The sequence below is a fragment of the Passer domesticus genome, chromosome 3 (assembly GCF_036417665.1).
Source record: "Passer domesticus isolate bPasDom1 chromosome 3, bPasDom1.hap1, whole genome shotgun sequence".
NCBI lineage: Eukaryota > Metazoa > Chordata > Aves > Passeriformes > Passeridae > Passer > Passer domesticus.
Genome location: NC_087476.1, coordinates 29,092,692 through 29,116,514, shown reverse-complemented (window position 1 = coordinate 29,116,514; position 23,823 = coordinate 29,092,692). Strand labels below are relative to the sequence as shown.

Below are 23,823 nucleotides of genomic sequence, written 5' to 3'. Positions count from 1 at the left end.
CTATTAAAAAAATCCTAAAAGTGGGTTATATTTGTCCAGTCAGTCTATTTAGTGAACATTCTAATCTTATTATCTACACATTTTCATGGGGTTTTGCTTGTTTACAATGTCAGGCTACTGACAGTTTATGTTATGGTGATCTGGACAGCCCTTTTTCATACCCTCTAAAGTATGGTCTAAGAGATGAACTTCAAAATACAATAGTAAGCATAAAAAACTGGATATTGCAATTAAACATGAATGACACAGAATATCAGGGTTACTGAATCTTGCCTTAACATCTTCCCCATTCTTTCCACACAGAAATCTGACTATGGCTAAAAAAATGCACTGAGTCTTACAGCATTTTTAAAAGCATGTTTCAAAAATATTTTAAAATATTACACTTTTTCACAAGTGACCCAAACATCAACAATGAACCCTTATTTATAGCCAGTATCAGATTGCATAGAAAATAGTTAACTTTTTCTCATATGTATAAGGAATTCTATTGTTTTTTTTTCAAAATGTATTTAGCTTTGTTTACTTCACAGGAAAAATAAATATACAGGAATTGTTTATACCAAAAAGCAAATGTGTTTTTGTTTAGGCAAAACTGTAAACAAACCAAGATATTTTCTGAATGTATACAAAAGGAAAGAGAATTTATGAAAAAATCCACATAATACTGATCAATAACTTATGAGGGTAGAGAATCTATTCATTACATGAGATCAGAAGCCTAGTAAAAGTTTATAGCTTAAATGTTAAAGGCCCACATATAGAAGAAATACAGCCATTTTTCTAGATGGCAAGAAGAACATTAGGAAACATAAGATAGCAAGAGTTATGATACAGTGAAAGCTACAAATCACGGATAGGTATTTCCTAAAAATACCTGTCAGTCTCTTCAAAGTAAATATTTTTACTTTGAAGTAAGTGTAATCTATAAAGTAATGCTTCTGTAGATGTTAGGGACATGTCTCAGGTTTTCTGAAATAACAGATATTTGAGCAATTAGGTTATAAATGAGAAGTTTTACCCTTCCTTAATTAAGGAGACCTAATTTCAGAGTTAAAACTAAATTCAGTTGTTAAAGTGTAGCAACTGCATATTGTCAAGTTTAAATATGATTATGTGACTAACAATTAACAGTGGAAAGAAAACGAGACAGGAAAAAATACTAAAGTAAATTAATATGCTTCTTATGCACAGTATAACACCAACTATATTTAAACAAGATACATAATTAGTTTCATAATATTTTTGTAATTTCAGCCTTCAGTGACCTGTATTTCAAAACAGGATCTGACAGAACAGAAATCTTTTACACAGTCTGAAACATTAAGAAAGCTTTAAAGTTCTGTGTTTTCAAAGGTTTAAGGAAACATAATGAAAAAACCAGAACATTTCTCAGCTGTGTCCTTCAACAAAGTGCACAACATGTTTTGCTAAGAAGGAACAAAGGGGCAAAGCTTTTCTATTGACAAAAGGCGTTTTGCTATCCCAATCCAAAACTTACAAGGGAAACCCTACTCCCCTCCATGACGTCCCTCATGAACTACTCTAAAACAGGCTGAAATGACCCATGACCTAGACCTCTGCTCTCCTGTTGGTATCCTCAGGTTACTTAAACTGGACAAAAAAAACCCCACTTTTAAACAAGTAATATGTGAAATGGAAAATGTTTTGGAGTTTGAAAGAATATAAATCCATTCTACATGTCCTAAGTAAATATTTTGTCCATTTCTGACCATGGGAGGTGATCTTTTTTAGTGAAAAAAATGACAGAACTTAGTTGAACCAAAGAGAAAGCAATTTTCAAACTCATTTAGCTTTCATTAAAATAAGCTTTTGCAAAAACATCGATTAAATACTCAGCTTTCAAAAAGCAGAGTTACACCTAACCTTCTAGAAAATCTATGATTTTTTAAAACCAGAAAGAAAACAACAAAAAAACCTGTGCTTATCTAGACCAAGGCACTCAGTGTTTTTTTCTATGTCATAGATGTCAATGGGTGCAATTACAGCAAGGTACAGAAATTTCTTGGAGATTAAATAGCACTGAAGTTAATAAAAGTAGTTTGTGAAGTGTTTAATACAGATAAAGGAAGCCACAAACTGCAAACAAATCAACAATATGCTGCTTGCTATAATACATCTTTGGTATGCTTAATTTACAAACTGTTCAACTTTAAACTGGAATTCAGCTTTGATGGCATTTATGAGGACCTACTCAAAAAGGAAATATACACAAATATAGAACTACAGACAATTTAAATTCAGAGTAAAACTAAAGCACAGAAAAAAGGGATACGCTTCAGCACTGTGAATATTAACATCATCATGTGGATGTTAACTAGCTGCTCCAATAATATAAGAATAGTGTAAACAGAAGAATGAGAATGGAACACAGTAAATAAACTCAAACTTGGCATATTATGTTTCTCAAATGTTCTCCAATACATTAAGAAAGAAAAGAAGAGCTCCTCTTCTTGCCATAAAATACTACTTCAGCATTTATTTATCAAACAATTTTTGCTGACTCAGATATTATATTGTCTTAATAAAATATTCCCAAGATTTTTCCCAAAATTTTCAAACACTAAAACCTCATAAATAATAAAACCTTCAGTAAATAATACAATCTCAGAAAAAAAAAAAATCTAAGTTATTTTTAATTTTAAATCACAGGTCAGGACCTGAATCTCTTTCTAAAGTTTTCATATACAGATTTAATTTTCCAGCTCAGCAAAATGAAAACATAATTTTTCCTGCTGTTACCAGTACCGTAATCTAGATGTATGGACTAAAAATCAAACACTTATTGGGATCATATATGATCTTGAAAAACAAAAAATTTGAACTTGAATTCAAACACATCTGATGCCTATACACATCCCTACTTATAAACACAATGAAGTCATTCCCAGATATGATTGCTTTTATTTGAATAAATCTTCACTAAACAGTGGTGTTAGCTGGCCATTTTTGTTGATGGTGCATTCACAGGCCAGCCCCTTGGAGCCACAATATATTCATGTATCAGTCGACACTGTGATAAAAATAGTTTTGGTTTGTAATAAGGGATGTCTTGCTACACACAACAGATGTATTTTGCCTTTGATCCATTAGAGGTGCTCCCTGGCTAAAAATTCCTGGTTAGTAGATGCATCAAAAGCAAGATATGGACTCAAAAAAAAAAAAAAAAAAAAAAAGACAATTGTGGAAAGAAGTGTTATTTTACACTAATTTTTCAGACTGCATGTTAAAAATATAAACCTTGCGATGTGTTTTTTTTCTGTCAATTATTTCTTTTGATATCTGCATTTTTGGATCAGTTGGTCTCAGAAATATCTCAGTGTATTTTGAGAAGTTCAGGAAGCAGAAGTGAGGGAGTTAAAAAGAGATTAATAGAAGGTAACTGGACTAAGGGGGTGTTTTAGTTCAGAGTTCCCTGAGTCATGTATCAGAGAAAGGCTGCCAGGATACCTAGGAAATGTTTTCTCCAACACAGTTGTTCTGATGCCCTTAAACTCTGATTCTACAGCGGTAATGTACACAGGAACTTGAAGCTACTGAACAATATCTATTCTTGAAATGCATAATAAAATAGTATATATGACTATGTATTAAATTCCAGGGAGGATTAATTCTGTACTCTGAAGTTGTTAGCACGTTGCTTTTTCCCCCGTGAGAGTTACATGGGTTTCATCTGGAAATCCATGTTTTGTTTATTTGTACCTCTACATACTGTCAAAACTTTAAAAGCATATTAATATCTTGACTTCAATAACTCTGTTACTGTAGGTGCTGGAAATGACTGTGCTTGGTTTGGACATGTTTTTCAAAGTACAGCTATGTGACTTGCATTGAATTTATGAGAATTCTGGCAGCTAAACTGCTAAGCAGTTATTTGAAAAGAAGTGATGATTAATTACAGGTGTGTTGTAGAAACATCAGTTCCTATAGCAGATGATGAACATTATTTCATTTGATATCAGAAAAATTAAGATGAGCAGTGCATTAAGCAATTTAACATGGTAGGAAAAAGAACTACTTTACAAGCACTTGCTCACTCCAAAACTTCACAGCATTCTATCACATATTGCCCAGTTAACCAACTACACACTCTGTTCTTCTATTCCAAGCAATCCTGTAGTTATGGTTGATTTCAAGCAACCACTTATTGACACTTGTAAAAGCTGCCTAGCATCACCCAGGCACTGGGTGACTCCTCAGAACACTGGCAAGCCTGCTGTTCTACAGGAAAGGCACAAATGACAATGATGTTCAGGGAACAGATTGTTAAATCAGCAATACATCACTAAGTAAGGTATGTAGGGTCATTACTTTCTTATAGCTACATCAGTCAGAGATCTAACTGTTCTATGGCTTATTATGATGTCTGTTTCTGCACATTTTCAAGAATCGTACTCCAACTTCTAAGTAATTTCTACTTGCCTTTTGAGTACCAGTGTGTTAATAAAAAGACAAAAACACTGTAGCGCAATCCTATTACAACTATTATAATGAACCAGAATTTGTGCTTTTGATGTTGAGCCTTTGAACTTTTTTGCTTTGAAATTTAGTTATAAAACACACAAGTCTACCACAGAGAACACAGCTTATCTAGAGGGAACAATACCAAAAGGGATTTTTGGAAGGGAAATAAAGACTATGCAAGACGGTAAATATTTTCCCTTGTCTCTTAATATTTTACCAAAACCACTAAGTCCTATGAGTATAAGACTAAATGGCTGTAATTATTTTAAGCTAAAAACAAATAAAACAATGATATTAATCTTTAAAGGAAAATGTAATACAATCCATCTCATACCTTGTTGTGTGTCTGAGTTTGTCCAACCAAGATAAGGATATTTGATGAGATAATCGACAGGCAGAAATTGATTAGAATTATGGACCTCTCAGATCTGATGTACCTGTTAAAAAAAAGAAAAAAAAAAGAGAAGAGTACACATTTTATAAAAGGAAAACAACTACTAAGTCACACAAAGCTTTGACTTATTTCTTGCATTAAATATTGGAGATACTCTGAAAGAGAGGTGTTCCCTTTCATGTGCTCAGAAAGAGTATTAGAGAGCTATAACAATACAAACATGAAAACTATTATATTTTCATAGATATTGCACAATTTCCTTGTAGCATCTCGATGTATTCTACCAATGATTCTCTTGAAAACAGCTGGCAACATGGTTCTAACACCATACTGACAATAATGGGCTTACATGCATTCATGTCAGGAACTTCTTATGCTCTCTGCTTGTCCCTGGGAATATCCACAGCTGGCACAGACCATTCATAATTACTAACTTCAGCAAAAATATGGTGATTTATATAAACAGAAGATTTGATCCACGATGCATAAATAAGATGCAGGTTGGTGGATGACACTATGGCAGTGAATTTTGAAACACGTTATTGAGACAAGGATAACATTAATCTTGATGTTCCAATAGTACTGTAATACCCTCATAGGACTGAATGCCAAAAAATATCCAAATGTGTAAAGAAAGATTAAATTATAGCAGTGAACATCACAGTCACCCCTGCACACTTATCATATTCATTTTACAAATATGTTTAAGATGAAAAAGTCAAAAACCTTATCGCATATTTGATTTCAAAATGCAAGTGTTGTCGTTTTTCTGTATACAGCCTTTTTATATGTTAGAGGACAAAAAGAGAGAAGTATCTTTCTGACCTGATTTTTAGAACTGTTAACAGTAAATGCTGACTACTAAAATAAATGAAAGTTAAGGGTGGTCAGTTCCTCTGAAGACCATGCCATATCTTTATATATTCTATGACCAATACTATATGCTTCTCACTAGAGTTCAGTTAATATTGCTGTCTCCTCCTGAGATGTACACCCACAGCTGACTCTGAGGAAGTAATAAAAAAGGCTGTTGAACCCACAAGAAATGCTGAGCTTTGGACATGAAATTAATTATAGTCCTTTTTACTTGCATATGTAGAGACATTTTACATATTACATTTTTTTAGTTAGACAGAGCAACCCTAATACCACAATACACATTCTTCCTTAAAATATAGCAACATTCTTAAGACTGGTTCTATGTATTTGCAAAGAAATACAAGAAGTCCAGTGTCTTTGCTCACAAAGAGGGCACACTGCTACTTTCTAACTTGTTAACCATTGATTCACCTGGGCCAATTCCCAACACTGAGTGCCCATGGATTACAAAGGACCTTAGTGGTTGAGTAAATACAGTGCAACAGGAGCTCACAGCATTGACTTAAGCCATCACACATATTTTATCTCCACTTGCAATTCCACAGAATCAGAGATTCATAGAATTGCTTGGGTTGGAAGACAGCTTAAAACCATCTGTCATGGGCATGGACACATTCCACTGGAATAGGTTGCTCAAAACCCAATCCAAACTGGCTTTCAACACTTCCAGGGATGAGGCATCCACAACGTCTATGGACAACCTCACTACCCTCACAGTAAAGAATTTCTTCCTTGTATCTAATTTAAATAATGGAGTAGACCAGTTACACTGAGCATGACAGTATTTCTATCCAAGTGCTAAATATATTAGGAAGTACAAAAATAACACTATAATTCTTCAGATGGGAATTATATCCTGAAATACTCTCATTCTTAGTTTTGACAGACAAGAACTGATATTTTTTATAGTCTTTTATCATAACTTATATAACTGGATATTCTTAATAATTATATATATATTTCTAATCCTGAGTCTCTGTGGTACACAAGAGTGATAGAGATATGGGTGCAAAATTATCAAGCTGCTTCTAAAAGCAAAATTCTATTGGTTGATTTTATATCACTCTAGAATTTATATCACTCTATTGTTTCATCCCCTTGTTTCTTATTACTTTCGTAAGAACCTATTTTACTTTAAGTATTGAAAAAAGTTAAATGAGAATCCATATTTACTCTGTAAAAACATTTATTACTTTGCATGACTTTTCATCTTATTTTTCTGTTTCTTCTGCACTAAGACACTATGCTGTTCCTCATTACTTCTCAGATTAATTTACTCCCTAAGCATTTATTGTACTTTTAAGTCAATGTAGTATTTTAAAATTGTATTTTCAGGATGGAAAGAAAATCTATCACTGGGACGTAACACCACACTATTTAAGACTATTTAATTTTGTGGTATTTATTCAAACTTATAACTGATGCGAACAAACTCAAAATCAGCTGATTGAACCTCCCTAAATGTGCCACTTCTATATTATTTTGTTTGTAAGTTTTGTTTAAAAATGTAAATGAGAGAAAAGCAGCTAAAGGTGTAGGCCAGGAACCTCATATGAAATATATCATATATAAGAATTCTGCATCTAGCACTATGGATACCCCACCAAAAGAGGAACACCATTCCCACTGAAGTGGAGGAAGAGAAGAGTGGGCTATACCATCATCAGCAGGCCAAAGCAGTAAAACTGATCAATCTCATCAACAAATCATCAAAGCATGCACTACATTTTCCTCTTTTTTCCCCTCACTTTCTAAACAATAAATGTGGGCTCTAATGCTCTCTTTAAACCGCAATTCAAATAAATATAACAGTGTATTTATATTTAGGTTTCTCAACCCTTCACATACCTCCATAATGCTGCATAGACAACTGCTAGAGTGATCAAGGCCAAGCAGGAAAGACCACTGCCTACTATTAAGGTCACTGAGGGTGTACCAGATGATTCCATGATCTGTAAGTTACAACAGGCAACCATGAAGAAAAAACATCCTCAGCACATCAACCAACAAGTCAAATAAAAAAAAAAAGCTAAAAGAACAAAATTAAAAGCAGACAAACTATCGCACACTGTTTCAATAGTATTAGTTATGAAGAAGAAATCAACTTAATTCCAAAATGATCCCTACATAACTCTGAGATCTGCTTAATACATTCCTCAGAGGCCTCTGAGCTTTAAAATGCCTTGTGATACCTGCATGATACTTTGAAAAATAAACTAGTAATATTACAGTGCAACAGGAGACTATGATGTTAGCATAAGTTTAAATGACTCTCCAGTTAACATCAATAAAAAGATATACTTCTTTTCAGAAGTAGCAATATTTATAATTGTGCATTAAACATACAGCTTGGTTTCTAATATATTGAAGACCATCCAGTAATTTGTCCCATAATTTGATTCATGCTTGTTGCAGAATGACCAAACTTTCTGACTTTTAATAACTTTGACTTCAATCCACTGTTCTCACATGCTTAATTTCCTTGGGCCTATGATTGCCTAGAAGGAATGGCAGAATATCTATGGCAACAGTATCATAAGGCTTCACGAAAAAAGCTACAAATTCAGAATTATTTCATTTTTACTCGGTGTGTTAATAAAAAAATGAAAATAAATTAGTGACCTTGAAAACAAACTAGCTTTCCCTGCTCTAAGGGAAAATATTATCCTCAGATATCAGGTCAGTTTTTTCCTCTGTATATATATGTGTGCTCATATTCTGAAATAGACATGGGTTTTTCTAATGAATATGGAAAAAATTTAGATATAAAAGTTTTAAAGGATATCATGTCTGGTTTACCTAAATGCTTTTTAAGCTTCAGGTATATATTTTTAAATTACATTTATTAAGATATCTTTTGTCACCCAAATAGATTATAAGACAGATGTACTTTTAGGCCAGATCTCAGGCAGAAACTAGTATTTTATTTCTACCACTTTTTTTCCAAATGGATTTACTTTGCTATTAAAAGGAGTCTGTTCATATGTTTCCAAAACCAGGAAAATGAAATCATGCTTTAGCAAGATAACTTCACAAATATTTGCTTTCCAGCTATTTTTACATTCAGTAATATTGGGAGTGTCTGCTCATACACTTAATGTCCCCTCTTTTCATGAAAACTTGATTATTTTTCTTACATCATATCAACAGACTACATAGAAAATCTGTGCTGAAAATGTCCAATGCAGATCTGCAATCTGTTTAGCTACAGTATCTCGGGTTTTCCTACCAAGAGCAATAATAGAGACCTGTACATTCCCTTAATCGTTCAATACAAAAGTTTTCTACACATTTGCACCACAATTACCAGGCTTTCTCTAAAAAATTTATAGAGTTCAAGAGCATGCAAATTTCACTAGGATTTAGTTGTATCACAGAATCTGGAATTCATTTATCTGAGACACTGAAGACACCAGGGGACTAACATTTGACTACCTGCAATATTAAACAATTCCTCAATGCAACGTCTGCAATATACCTGAGAGGAAAGCTGGACCAGCTCCCCCCTCCCCCCGCAGTCCCCCCCGCATTCCCTTTTGCATTAAAACTGGATTTTTTTTTCCCTCCCCTCTTTGTTACTTACTATTTCTCTAGGTTGCTGAGCCAAAATGGCGAAGGTAGAGAGACGATCACATAAGCATTTCGTATGGGATGCATCGGTAAGCACAGTTTTACATCCCTGGGTGGACCAGGTTCCCAAAGAGTCGTTCCTGCAAAGGAGAGAGAGAGGAGGGGGTGGGGGAAACGGGGGTAATTACGCCTGTCGGCCGGTTCCGTGAGGAGACAATGCCGCGGGACCGCGAGGAGCGCGCCGCGGAGTTGGCCGGCGGCGGGGACTTGTTGTGGGGCAGGGCGGGCGCGGAGCTGTCCGGGCGGCGGTGCTGAGCGTCCGGGCGCTGCTGCGCGGAGCCCCGCCAGCCGCGGCAGCAGCCGCCCCCTGCGCTGCCAGCCACCTCCGAGCCTCACCAGAGCACTGCGAAAAACTCATCGGGGGAAGAGGGGGAGGCTTTGTTTCTCTCGCTCTCTTTTTTTTTTTTTTTCCCTCTCCTTTTTTTTTTTTTTTTTCCCTTTTCGTACCGGCTCTGTTTCTGGCCTTTTGTGAGAAATGTGATGTTCTGTAGTTGCGGTGTCTTTTTTGGTCCCTTTCTTTCTCCACTCCCCGCCCCCCCCCCTTTCGTGTGTGTGGCTAGGTTAAAAGCATGTGGTTCTCAAACGTCTGCCTGGGTTATGCCAGTTGGACCGGGAGATGCCGGATCTTCTGTTCTGACTGCTATTTTTGCTGAGGATTTGGGATTTTTTTTTTTTTTTTTTTGGTTGTTGTTTTTAGCTAGCAGCCTTAGAAATTTCACCCTGGAAACGGCAGCATCAGATGCCTCCAACTCTTGCCTTAGCTCCAGCAGAGGGGTGGATTTCAGTACAGCAGCACACATCACCAAAGAGACACACGAGTTCGCCCTCCAGACATCACTCAGCCAACTCGCCTTTCCCCAGCTCCCTCCCCCTTCTCGAGTCTTTTTCTTGGGGTGGCAGCACCAAGCTAACCCCAAGCCAAAGCAATCGTTTGGTGGCACCTTTCACCAACCACCCCTAAACAAAACATGATGATTAACACTGCCCCCGAATTCAATTAGACATTCAGTATGCTAATGCGAGGTCTGAAACCCACCCCAGCAGAACAATAAAAATGGTATCAACCCACGTTTTCTTTGTGCAAGCAAGGAGAAGGAGAGGGAGAGACAAAAAATCATCTCTCCTGTTTCCTGAACTGCAGTGGGGAGGGCGAAATATTTTCTACAGGAAAAAGGGGTTGGTTTCAACTGAAACAAACATATTATCTTTACATGTGTTACATTTAGAGAGCAACTGGGTTTCTTTCATCTTTTTTCCCCTCCTTTCATGTCCAAGGAGCAACTGCAGTGACTCTGCTGCCAGCAGCAGCATGTGTGCTGTCAATTCCTGTCCATTTCACCTCAGGTCACTAAATAACTTAAAAAAAAAAAGAAAAATGAAGGTCGAAGAAAGCAGGAGGGGGAATAAAAATTTCCAGTCCCTGTGACCACCCTTGTTTCACCTCTTCTGCCTTGACAACACACCTCTGTAAGTCATTCTACATGCCAGGGCCCTCATGCAAAGGCAATTTGTTATCCCAAAGCCTGCTCTCAGAGTGCAGTTCACCCCAGGCCATCTCAGCATTTTGTGCCACTAGTTTTTGAACACACCAGATGTAACCCTTACACACTATTGTCTTCGAAATAGAATCCTGTAATAAACAAAACAAACAGTGACTGAGGGAAACAATTGAGAGAAAATCACCAATTCTTCAAGCCACTAAAGCAGTTTATTAGCTTTCCCTTGCAAATTGTGTTATTCAGAGAGCCACAGCCTAAATCAACATCCACTTTGAAAAATAGAGTTACATATTTTAAACTCAAAAGCATTATCTTCTGGATAACTTAAACAATTTATTTTATTAGCTTTCTTGTCTCCTCTCTTGTTGTGGCACACAGTTAAGGCCAAATGAAATGTGTTTATCTTTGCTGTTTGTATACTAAGGATTGATAGCTTAAGAGAAATTGACATATTCAAAAACAAAATGTTGGTATTGTTCATCCTGAGAATAAGATTTAATAAATTGAATTCACCCTGTGCTGAAAAGCATTGAATGCACAATATATCCAGATAGCAGTAAATCCTTGCAGACAGTGTCCAATGCACAAGAGTTAAAGAAGTTCCAATTATAAAATCATAGACAGCAGTTTAGTTTAAAACAAAGCATCTGTTATAATTATAATTAGATTTAAAGTACTATAAATCATGGGCAGGACAACAGATTTACACTGGTTCATTCAGTTCTTCAAGTCACTCGCACAACTAGAAATTTCCAGTCATAGAATAACTGAACCACAATTCAATACATACTTCGAAAAAATTTTTCAATACTACTGAAAATTTTGTAGAATTTCCAAAAGCAGTCTGAAAGGAACAAAGCAGTCTAATTGGATTCCAAAATAAGGCATCATGACAGGAGCCAAACCAGTCTAATATGGACACTTTTTACATTTCATTGTTCATATTTTTCAGTGATGCACTTCAATTTCTTGCTTAACAGCATTATGTTTTATATGTTGCAGATCAAAATTCATTAAATAAGTTACTTTTCTCTCTTCTAATCAGTGCAGTTAAAAAGAAAAAAAAAGCCTCATTAATAAATATATTTGTAGTCTGTTGAAATTACGGCTAACAGAAGCTGCACAGAATGTTACACTAAGTCCATGAAAGAGACTGAGCAATGAGAAGGACCAGAAGAAAAATATAACTGCAACTTATTGCATGAGGCTTATGCCAGCAGAACAGCAAAAGCATGATTACTAATTCCCTCAGAGATGCTGGTAATTTTGACTTGTTGACATAAAGTAACAAGTGGTTTTAGGTATAAGTAAATAAAGAATGGAAATACGGAATAAAAATGGATATATTGCATTTAGTACATCTCAATGCAACACATTTTATGAAGTACTCCGTCTATGATCTGTCCCTATTGTAATGCAACTCTTCTGGTCTAACCAGAATCTATCTCATACTTAGGAGCTCCACTCCTTTTCAGTATGATTTTCTCTGACTATGTGTCTAACATCTAGGGTTATCGTATGAATATGCAAAAGGGCACCTATTATTCCTGTGGATCTTTCTTATTATGCAGAAAGTTATAAAGGAGTGACAGGTACTATTAACACATGTTCTATTTATATCAAGGGAAATTATTGAATTGAAAATATCTAGCAAATATAGATGTAGGTTCATGCCCATTATTGGCAATTTTTGTGCTCCTCTACTGAGTTACAGATGATTTAATCAACCTGGCAGAAGTCCCATGATAGAAGCAAAGGAATTCCCAAGAAGCACAGATTCACCATTGCAGATCTTGTGTCATCCTGCAGTTGAGGCAGGGAAAAAGGCAAAGGAATCAGGGAAAAAAAGGGGGGAAAAGTCTAAATAGGATGCAATTTGAGCCTAAGGATTTATGGCTAATATGGCATATGGACCAAGAACACTCTCAGCTCCAATACTTATGTGTAAGTGTGCCCTTCTCCAAGGAGTCTTGCAGCTAGTAGAATATGGGAGTGTCTTTTCAGTACCCTTTCAGAGTTTAAGCTGAACTTCTGAGTTCTATACAACAGAAATGATGGCGAAATGATATACAGAAAATTATTTTAATAGTGTATTAGAGGGAAGGAAAAAAAAGTGAGTTTTACTCACATAATGAATTACACAATATTGCATAACTATGCTCAGCAGTGAAAAAAACCTATATTACTATCTCAGACGTCCAAATGGAAATGTCGTTTTACTTTACTTATCTGACAATGGCAATCAGGCCACATTTTATATTCTAGAAACTGTTTCCTGTATTTTGCAGTATTTGTCCTGGTCTCATGACACGGTTATTAACCACTTACTATTTTTTATATAATTAATAATATGCATCTTTTACTAATTGTATTGGTTTGTTTACTTTAACTTCCTGATATATAAAAAAATCAATTTTGACTTTGTTATCAGACACACTCACTTAATAAAGGACATCACCTCATACCATACGCTGTCTACTTTATTAGTGTATTTTGAAGAAATATTTTTTAATTGAAATATTTTAACTTTTTAATGGAGATTCTGTGACACAAAGGAGCTAACAACACCTAAGCAAACACTTTTCCCCAGACTAGCAACTAGTGATCCAAGTAGTTGCCTGGATTTTGACCATCATAAACAAAGAATTAACACCTTGCTATACATCTACGATAATAGCCTGCTCTAGTAATTTCTTTGCTAATTGGTAACTGGTTAAATTAGAATAAGAAAGCTTTTTGTTATATTACTTCGCAGCAAGAAGCTGTTATCTAAGTATTTAATTACAGCTTTTTAAAAAGTAAACTACACAGAATTTAAGAAATTATAATATTATTTCTACTGAGATTATTTTAATTCTTCTTAATTCTTGTGTGCGTACATTTCTATAATTTTATTTTTCTGTTCAACTAGATGCTGTTTTTCCTTTGGGACAGAATTTGGTATCCCATCTCCATTCTCAGTAAAGAATGACATATAATGATAAGAAGCACATGGAAAATGCAAACATCAGAATTTTTTAGCTAGCAAAAGGCAAGAAAAAACTTGTGGCCTTTATGAATAGCAGGTTATAAATATCACTGTGCCTGTTCAGAAGTTCTAGCTGGCACATTAGTGAAGATGAAGTCCTTCCCACACCTGCTGGCTTCTTTACATCTGGACCTAAAATCCCAGGGAAGTCATAGAGAAGGCTAAATGGCAGGAGTCGCCTTTCATTTGTGCATGTCCATACATCTGAGACATGGCCTAACTCCAGCATGCGCAATTTCTCCTGTGATCAGTCTTATTCCTATCAGCACTATATGGCAACACCTGGTTTATCACCACAGTCTTTCCTAAAGTAAAAAAATAATGTAATGGAAAAAGAGAAAAAAATAAGACAAAGAATATATGGATATGAACACACTTTCCTTAATAAAAAAAGTATTGTTTACCCTGAAATTGTTAATATGATTAACATTGGGTCATTATGACTTAGGACTTTCTTTACCCTCACAGAACTTAAAAAAAAAAAAAAGGGCATGCAATTGTGGAAATGAAAAAAAAATAGAAAAAACCAATTGCCTTAAGACTACATGTCTAAAATACTGCAAAAGTCTCAAAAAGGACGTCTGCATTTGTGTGGTATCAGAAGAAAACTCGGAGATTAATATCTTGCAATTGGATTTCCAACCAGAATACTATAGGGATTTCATTTTCCTAAAGACTAAGGCCACTTTTCCAATTCAGACATTGAATTGTTTCATTTTCCTCAAAGACATACTTGTGACTATCTTTTTTGTCAAAGAAAACAGAAATCTTTGAAAATTTAATTTTCTAGCTGCTCTTTATATCAAAAGTAAATCCTATATAAATAATTGTTTTGTAAAACAAACATGCATCTGGGCTGAAAACCAAGTTTTATTTTAATATGATTTAAACTGGAGACATTAAACCATAAAAAGTAGGATTTGTAACAGAGACACTGTAGTTATAAGCATACATTGTTAGATTAACTTTCTAATAATGTATAACTTAAAGAAAATTCCATGGGAAGGATCAAAAATTGGCTTGGTTATCTGTTTGGCTGCAATAAATAAATGATTCATCAAAAGGAGAATTATGGAAGTGAGTATTAATGCTTGTGGTAATATTTTATTAATTTCTATATTTCCCTGTCCATACAGTTTAGGGCATGATCTAGCACACAGTATGTTTGAACTGTGCTGTAATCAATGCCCTTCTAATAGCACACTGCAAGTGTATCAATGTGTAAAATGAAAAGAAATTCTAAATAAATTAAATGACAAAACTAGGATGAAACAAATACTAGAAGTTTCCTGCCTCCTATTGCATAGTTCTTGATTAGTGGTACTGTGTACTACAGCTATTACACAGATTTATCATTATTTGAGTTACGGGATTCATTCATGTTTTTGAACAACATTTGATAATCTACAATCCTTCAGCTCTATTTCTGTTCTTAACAAGCCTAGTGGATTGCATTTGAACAAGTCCATTCCTCTCACTTTGCCAAAATTATAGAGAAAATCTCCTAAGAAGATGAGTATTGGTGCATCAAGAACTTGGAGGAAAATCAATCACTTTCTGTAGCTTTATCTCTGTCTGACTCTGTCGATGGTCTCAGAGAAAGTATGATTGAAGTACTGTGTCCACAATGCCCAAGAATGTTGGTGTCTATTTAGAATTTTTGAGAACTATGTTTTCTTTCCTCCTGGACCTCCAGAATGACTGGTGCAGACAAGAGGCCCTATACCTTCCCAGGTTATCTTGCCCCTTCCTATCTTGTCCAGGAAATCTTGTTGAGTTCTTAGAAACTGCGTGAAACAAAGTTCTTGTCAAACTAAAACAGATTTATTGTGTCAAGTTGACAAATCATACTATTTGTGGATCTGTGTTCATGAAAGTTCTTATTAAACTTCATGATCTGACTTAGTGTTTTACAGGTAAACCACATTATTTTTGAATCTGTGTTCATGGAAGTTCATATTGATCTGGACCAGATTTATAGTGTTGAACTCATAAACAACAAAACTGATGAATCTTCAATTGAGAATGATACCCACAGTACTGGTGTATCTGAGATCTCATTGAATTCAATCAGACTTAGATTACTGAATTGGTTATAATCAGAAATTAAGCCTAGCTGAACTCAGCCCCTTTGATTTCTGAGGACTAGCTGCAAAGTAAAAGGGTTTATATTTCTCCCAATTTCTACACTCTTAATGCAACACAGTCCTCACAAAATTAGTAAAAGCTTTCATGTTCTTTTGTTTAGACTACAGATATGTATGTAGTTTATGGTGAACGATGGAGAAATTGTCATGTGGTGCTTTCCAACTGATCAACCTAAAAAATCTTTTGTACTGTACTATTATTCACATGGACTCCTAGCAAAAAGGAACATTGTAAATTGTCTATGGCCAGAGTCTGGGAAAGGTTGGGGTCTCAAAAGTCTATCCTGGAAATTAAGAATGTCAAAGCTTAGTATCTATTTTTAATGTTTCTTCCAAAAGACAATCAATAAAACACAGTATCATTAGTTCAAGTTTCAAGGCCAGCATGACCAGCAGTGAGAGGAACAGGTGTGAAACAACTGAGGGAAAGAGAATGGGCTTCCATCAGTGTTACTGTTACAACATCCTACGCTATCCTACATTATATGGGCAGACAAAACTAAAACCATTACATGTCCAACCTCCTCAAAGCATGTTTTGGACCAGGCTTCAGAGATACTGGCCATAATGTTGGAAAAAAGTTAAGATACATAATAATAGTGGCAGAAGCAAATATGTTAAGTGGTCAGCCACTGAAATGATGCTCATTGCTGTGGTGATGGATGTGAGAGCTGAGCTTTTCTTTGGGGCTAGATGTTTACATACTACCTTTCAAAATCTTGAGTTAGGTTCACCTCAAAGACGGACAGTAGAGAGTCTCCCTTTTATCTCACAGCTCAATGGCTCTGAGAAGATGTGAGTTCAATTTCATGCTGTTTTTGAAGGGTGTTGAAAGGACAAGGATTTTCAGCAGATGACCTAATTACAGCATATTCTGGAGTAAGAGTACCCTCACGCCTTCTTGTTGAAGTAGAATTATGCATTGGGCCAGAAAATAAAGCAAAGCATGGACTTTGTAGCCATAGTAGAAGGAGACAGGGTTTGGCATCTGTATTCCAGTTCCTGCCACATTCAGTGTTACTTACTCTGCAGATTACGCATTCAAATTTCAGTATTACATGTTCTCTGAAGATCCTCAAGTTTCATATTTGTTCCTTCATATCTTAGATGTATGACTAAGAACCCTCATTGCTGTCAGCATCTCCTCCCCTGTATCTTGTGATACCACCTGCTGCTCTTACACAATCCTACTGCATATCCTACAACTGTTATCCATGGGTTCTTTGAAGAACATGCTGTGGGCTATGGCACTTTGAGATAAATTATTGACCTAATGTACAATTTTAAAGAAAGAAGTGAAGACCTTTTTCTGTCTCCTTACACTTTGCAAACAAACTCAACTTAAGCCAAATTGAGATAAAACAAACAACCAATCAAAAAATAGGACACAGTTACAGATGTTTGTAAGCCAAAAAAAAAAGAAAAGGAAACTGACATTTACTCTACTGACATGGAGATTATGTTTCCCCTTTTATCCAGCCGTTAGTCTGCAAGATTTCTTAAGAATTCACTTTACAAAGAGTTCTATTTTCTCAACATGTTAGGCCTCAGGTTATGTCCTTTTTCTTGTGTAAGACACTTGCTTTTTATAACCAATCCTTTTTGTAAGTCCTTCCCAGAAGCCTAAACAGATCTAATCTGTTTTTCTTCAAATGCATTGATTTCTTTCTTATTTTGGAGATTATCTGACCACCCCTTTTAATTAAAATAAGTATTCTTTTTCTTCCTTAGAGATGACTCTTTTTGAGATCAGATGTTATCTTTTGTACCTGACTGGCCAATTAACAACTGCTTCAATAAGAGTAATCCTTATCTCCCTATTCTGTCTTTGGTGAGTCAGCATGCATCCTGGCTGAATCCACACCAAATCTTTTACTGGTTATCAGGCTGCACATTAAAACATATTTGATACAAATACCTCAGTAGGAAAAAGGCATATAGCTTGCTATTGGATCTTCACTGAGATTGGACACATAGTAATAAGCCAGTGATAAGGGGTTGTAAAGATTGATGCTTTACATCTTCTGTTACATATTTTCTCTTCTGCAAAAACCTAACTACAGAATGTAAAACAGAGCAGTCTTTCCCTTTCAGTTTAGTTATAATAGTTATAATAGGAAAGAATAAGATTACTGGTGAATAGAAGGAATTAGACTAACCTCCTTACTCCAAAATGCCCTACAGCCTAATGATTTCATTCTTACAGGATGGAGATTTCATTCTTACAGCACAGAGACTCATTCCTCTCAAAATGGTTCTGAATCTTGCAATGATGAGACACCTCCCCCCCACCCCCCCCACCCTCCCCACCCTTGAGTCTCTCCCATCTTGGGTGAGCTTTCTAAACACTGAACTGCCAGACAAAAGATATAGGGTTTCATACATGTGCTTTCCATGTTTTATGCATCAGCCAATTCACTATTAATAAAGGCCATGGTCAAGACTGAGAGAGATAACCTGCTTAAGTACCTGTTGAGAGTTGATGCTAAGGCTCTTCTGAGCATGTTAGAAGAAAGACTTGATAGTCAAAACAGCTTAACATAAAACACAAGAGATCTCTAGATTTAAGTTTCTCCAGAGTTGTACAATGACTGGAGAGGAAGTCTGGCAAAGCCCATTAAGGATTGAGTAGTGGGTATCTCCCTATCTCATAAAATAACTTGAACTTAATTAAAATGGGGCAATGAAACAAGTCTGAGTGAGCAGTTGAGATGCGCTGACTTCGTATATGCCCAGCTGTGAGCAAATGCAATGCAATATAGCTAAACACAAAGCTTTTTCATAAATTTTATGATCTGGTTAAAAACTGAGACTAAATAATGCAGATGTTGCTAAGCTGGTAGATGTAAGATGTATATTGAAAACTCTCTAATTCACAGAGCTAATTTCTATATCTCTATAAAGCAATGTGTCTTTTTTTTTGTCTTAACAATTTTCAGTTTTATTTTAAGATGTGGGAAAATCACTGTTGTTAGAGTCAAACGAAGTCAAGTACAGATTTAGGAAATGGAGGTTCTCTTGTTAAAAGAAAAATAAAATGCAAGAGACACCTCCTTAGTGAATTTTTTTATCCTCTTCTAAGTTAGTCTTAGCACTGATGTTCTTGTCTTTTGGTCAGGTTTATTACCTTGGAACTTATTAATGTGTCTGCTCAGCTTCCAAATTCAAAATGGTTTGTATGTACCCTATTTGGACTCCACCCATGTGAGATAAAGCTCATCTGAATCTTCCTGAGTGTGTGTATGTACCAACCAACAGCCCAGAAAGGTAAATTACAGCTAACCAATGTTTCTAATACCTCTTCACACCGGTGTAATGATAGAATTGCTAAAAAAAAAGCCAGCTGATGATGATAATCTCTGGAGATAATACCCGAAGTGATACACTGTGGTTTTGGCTAGGAGTGCATGGAAGAAGGTTACGTACATCACACTGCACAAAACATGAAAACCGATGCTCTGGAAAGAGTGATGGTCTGCACTGTGCCACGTCTGGACAGCAAGCTTTATGTACTAGGGATTGTGACCACTCAAGATTAAAAGGGCATGTGTTGCAGAAGAGGCCACTGTGGTCCTCAAGGCCCCCAAGTGGATTCTCTAGACACGCTTCAAATCTGCACATGTACAATATGTTTGATGCATTCACAATGCAACAGATAATTTGCATTTGTAATAACAATATATCTGGAAGTCTCAGAATAATTTACTGCACTGAATAATACAGAATTTAAGTCCTCTTACTCCTCTGATAAATCCATTTCAGCTAGTCACATGCCAGCTAGAATGTTTAGACAAATGTGACTGCTGGCATTAAAAACTGAATAAATTGTTTAAGAGATTGGACAAGTCCTTTTTTTCCACAGTCTAAAAAAAGGGAATAGAGGAGGTGTTGGGGAGTATGTTCCTTAAGTAGGTGCCAAGAAAGTGCCTGAACAAATGAGTAAAGATTACTAGCCAATCCACTTTTATCTCCTGAGAAATTTTTTGTTTGTGTGTGTCTTCCTGATGGGAAGCAGCACCAATACTCTACAGGTACAAGATGTGTACCAATGGGATTATCTTCTATCCACTGACAAAGCTGGTACAGTCTTCAGCCTTCAGATATGGTAGAAAAGGACTGAAAAAACTGACCCACAATAATCAGTGTTAGCACACTAATGGTTATGTAGCTTTCATCTGAAAGCCTTGAAACAGTGTCATACTAAATCTCAACATAAGGCAGATATCAGCACTAAGACTGAAGGCCAAAACCAAAATATGAAGGTAAATTTCTTATACATTCAAAATAAATGCAACCAAATACAGTGCTATAGTTACTTCCTTCTATCTTCACACAGAGGTAGAGATGCTTGCAGCACTTTTGATGTTTATAACACTATATAACTTAGGATATTAAAAATATCTGTATCTAAAACATATACGATAAAATTATTGAGTTAATGTTGCAGCTTTTTGCTCACATTGGTGGGAAAGGCATAACTCATCACGTCTGTCTCTCTGGGGCGTGCCACACAGAGGTGGCATGCTTTAGCTGAAAATTCCAAATCTGAAATGCTTTCCCTTCAGTCAGACATAATATTGTAAAGAGAAACTGCTAGAGAGCCTTTTAACATTTTGAAGTAATTTACATTCTGTTATGTTCTCAAACTACTTGATGTTTTAAAAGTGCAATAAAAAAGAATACAATTAATTTGGATTACACTACTTGATCTGAATTACACACAGACTACATAGTACATGAAACTTATTAGCTAGAATATATCTCCTAGAAATTACATAATGACAGCAGTTGCAATTATTGTCTGTGCATGTAGTATTCAGGAAATGTCATGAATCCACCTCATCTCTGTGCATGCTGTATATTGATTGGACCTGTCAACTTCAATGGAATATCCTCAGTATAACTCACATCAGAACCTGGCACTATATTTTGATCTCTCAGACAGCTAAATGATATCTAAAATTACATATAAGCAAACATCTTTCTATTGACTATGCATTGCAGAAAACTCATGCGTATATTTTAATTCAAAGATGCTGGAGCATGTCAAGTGCATGATGTGTTCTTCAGTTATATTAGTTTTCAGCAGGGGTTTGGAAATAGCAAAACAGAAAATACGACTACACCACTCTAAAAAAGTCTGCGGTATGCCCACATTTTGAATGCAGTACACAGTTCTGATCTCTTCCTCACTCTAACAGATCTAGTGGAACTAGAGGGATCTCTGGAGAACATGAGACAGCTTCTACAAGGTAAGTCCCTCCAGACTGGGTAGAAAGTGGTTGAGGGAGCTCTGATAATATTTGTAAGAGTGCCATGGTAAAAGTGAACCAGAAATGATTGTTATTCCTTGTAATATATGATCTAAAGGAATTAAATGAAGTTATTAGGTTGTATATTTAAAACAAACAATAGGAGGCCCTTGTTTTTTTCTCACAGGGCATAGTTAAATGATGGAAGTTGTCACCACAGGAGGTTATAAATGACAGAAGATTATGTGGACTGAAAGAGCAATTAGATAAACTCACAGACAAAAAAAATCTTTTAAGGCTACAGCACACAAAGATAAAAAACCTGACTGTACATGCTAAATGTGTCAGAATTTAGGATGCATACCAGGGAATAGCTACTAAATAAGTACCTTGCTATTAAGTACTCTTCCAGGCATTTGTTAACAGGCTCTGTAGCAGGCAGGATGCTGGGGCTAGACTAATCTTTTGCCTGTTCAGCCCAGATTATGCTCAAATTATTATTCCTGATTTAAAGGATTTGCTTTCAAATGAATCACATTTCAGTTTGCTGCTTGTTTCACATTGCATGTAAGTCGTTGAGGTAAGCATATCCACTGCTGGTACAAATGGCACTGGAGCACAGTGGGGCTTCTCAAATCAGGGGAATATCAGGGGAGCTAAGAGAGCTGCCAGGAGCCCACAGCTTGTGTGGCGGTGGCTGACAAGATCTGGGTAGGGCCAGAAGCAACAGTGAGCAAGCTCCCCCCAAAAAAGAATCCCTCAGGGAGCACTACCACTCAGGGCATGGCATGGCAATTGATGCAGGGTATGCAGGAAGGGCACAGAAGCCCTGCAAGCTCAACCAGGAAACAGTGGCATCCACCTGGCAGAAAGCTACAGCCTCTCTAAGCTCTGCACCCAGCATGACTGATGCACCTGCCCACGGTGCTCCAGGAAACATGCTGACACTCAGGAGTCGGCTTCAAGGTGTGCTCTGCAGAAGGGAAGAGTGAGCACACCCCTTGGGGAGGAGCACCCAGGTAGGGGAACTCCTTTGATTATTGACAGACCATGAAAGACAGAGAGACACCACTGGAATTTCACCCTACTTTCCCTGTTACAGGCCTGACAGGCAGACAGGATGCACAATATGGAGGATTCCCTGTCCACTTTCGCCCTGGAGAACACACTTACTTAATGTCTAGAACAGCAGGCACATTTTCTCTGACTTTTCAGGTGCCCTAGCCTAATAGTGTGAGGCTTTGCAAGTGGACCTGAACAACAGGAAGGACAATGATTCATCTAGCTTGGAAGTGTCACCAAAGTCCTGAAGGGAAAAGAAGCCCAGGAAGACCAGACATTCTTCAAGAAGGAAATCTTAAAGATGAAGGAGCAGGCCATTACCAGATGCCAAAAGACAAACTGGAGCAAAAGACTGCTCTGTTTGAACAGAGAGCTTTGGCTGGAACTGGAACTCAGGGTAAAAAAAGAAGTGTATCACCTTTGAAAGAAGGGGCGGGTGACTCAGGAAGACTACAAGGATGCCATAAGGTTATACAAAGAGAAAATTAGAATGGTCAAAACCCAAGTAGAACTTAATCTGGCTAATGTTGCAAAAGACAACTAAAAACACATCAGCAACAGATGGAATCTACTAAAGGGTACTGAGGGAGCTGGTGAAAGTGTTCACCAATATATTTATCACCAATATATTTATTCTCAGTTTATACCAATATTTTTTCACTGATTATTTACCAGCACTCCTGACTAACCAGGGCAGTGTCAACTGACTGGAAGTTGGCAAATGTGGCTTCCAGCTACAAGGTGGACCAGTAGGAGGATACAGAGAACCACAGGCCTGTTAGTGTGGTCTTGATGCTGGGGAAGGTCATAGATCATGCTGAGGGCCATCACATAGCCGGTACAGGGCAAACAGGGGATGAGGTCCAGCCAACAGGGGTTTAGGAACGTCAGGTCCTGCCTAACCACCCTGTGACCTGCCTAGTGGATAAAGGAAAGGCTAGAGATGCAGTTTTCCTGGACATTAGTAAAGCCTTTGACAATGTCTCCCACAGGATTGTCTTCAAGAAATTAACTACTTATGGCTTGGATGGATGGACTGTTCACTACATAAAAACTGGATGGCTGGGCTCAAAGAGTGGAGGTCAATGGATCAAATCCTGTTTGCAGATGGTCACTAGTGGAGTTTCTCAGCTGTAAGTATTGGGGCTGGTTCTGTTTAAAATCTTTAACAATGTTCTGGATGAGGGAACTGAACTCAATTAGCTCACAGATGACACCAGTTTGGGTGGGAGTGTTGATCTGCTGGAGGGTGGGAAGACTGTACAGAGAGATCTTGACAGACTGAATCGATGGGCTGAGAATGACAGCATGAGGTTCAACAAGGCAAAGTCCCAAATCCTGCACTTCAGTTACAACAAAGCAGCGCTACAAGTTTGGGGTAGAGTGGCTGGAAAGCTGCTCAGCAGAAGAGGAGCTGGGGCTGATGCTTGACAGCAGCTGAACATGA

The 23,823-nt window shown here is 36.7% G+C and overlaps 1 protein-coding gene and 1 long non-coding RNA gene across 13 annotated transcripts in view; one reads left to right on the top strand and one right to left on the bottom strand.

Annotated features, from left to right (window-relative positions):
• ADGRB3 (adhesion G protein-coupled receptor B3) overlaps positions 1 to 23,823 on the bottom strand; it is a 445,229-nt gene that overhangs the window by 87,136 nt on the left and 334,270 nt on the right. For all 9 annotated transcript variants that reach the window (XM_064412314.1, XM_064412319.1, XM_064412311.1 and 6 more), the window contains 3 exons: positions 9,342 to 9,468; positions 7,607 to 7,710; positions 4,820 to 4,922 (listed from right to left, as the gene is read on the bottom strand). In XM_064412314.1, coding sequence (XP_064268384.1) covers positions 4,820 to 4,922; positions 7,607 to 7,710; positions 9,342 to 9,468 — 334 coding nt within the window. The remainder of the gene's footprint in view (positions 1 to 4,819; positions 4,923 to 7,606; positions 7,711 to 9,341; positions 9,469 to 23,823) is intronic.
• Positions 17,319 to 23,823, top strand: part of LOC135296231 (uncharacterized) — a 36,729-nt gene continuing 30,224 nt past the window's right edge. For all 4 annotated transcript variants that reach the window (XR_010358299.1, XR_010358298.1, XR_010358300.1 and 1 more), the window contains exons 1-4: positions 17,319 to 17,893; positions 19,181 to 19,329; positions 21,264 to 21,314; positions 23,369 to 23,509. This is a non-coding gene — a long non-coding RNA (uncharacterized LOC135296231). The remainder of the gene's footprint in view (positions 17,894 to 19,180; positions 19,330 to 21,263; positions 21,315 to 23,368; positions 23,510 to 23,823) is intronic.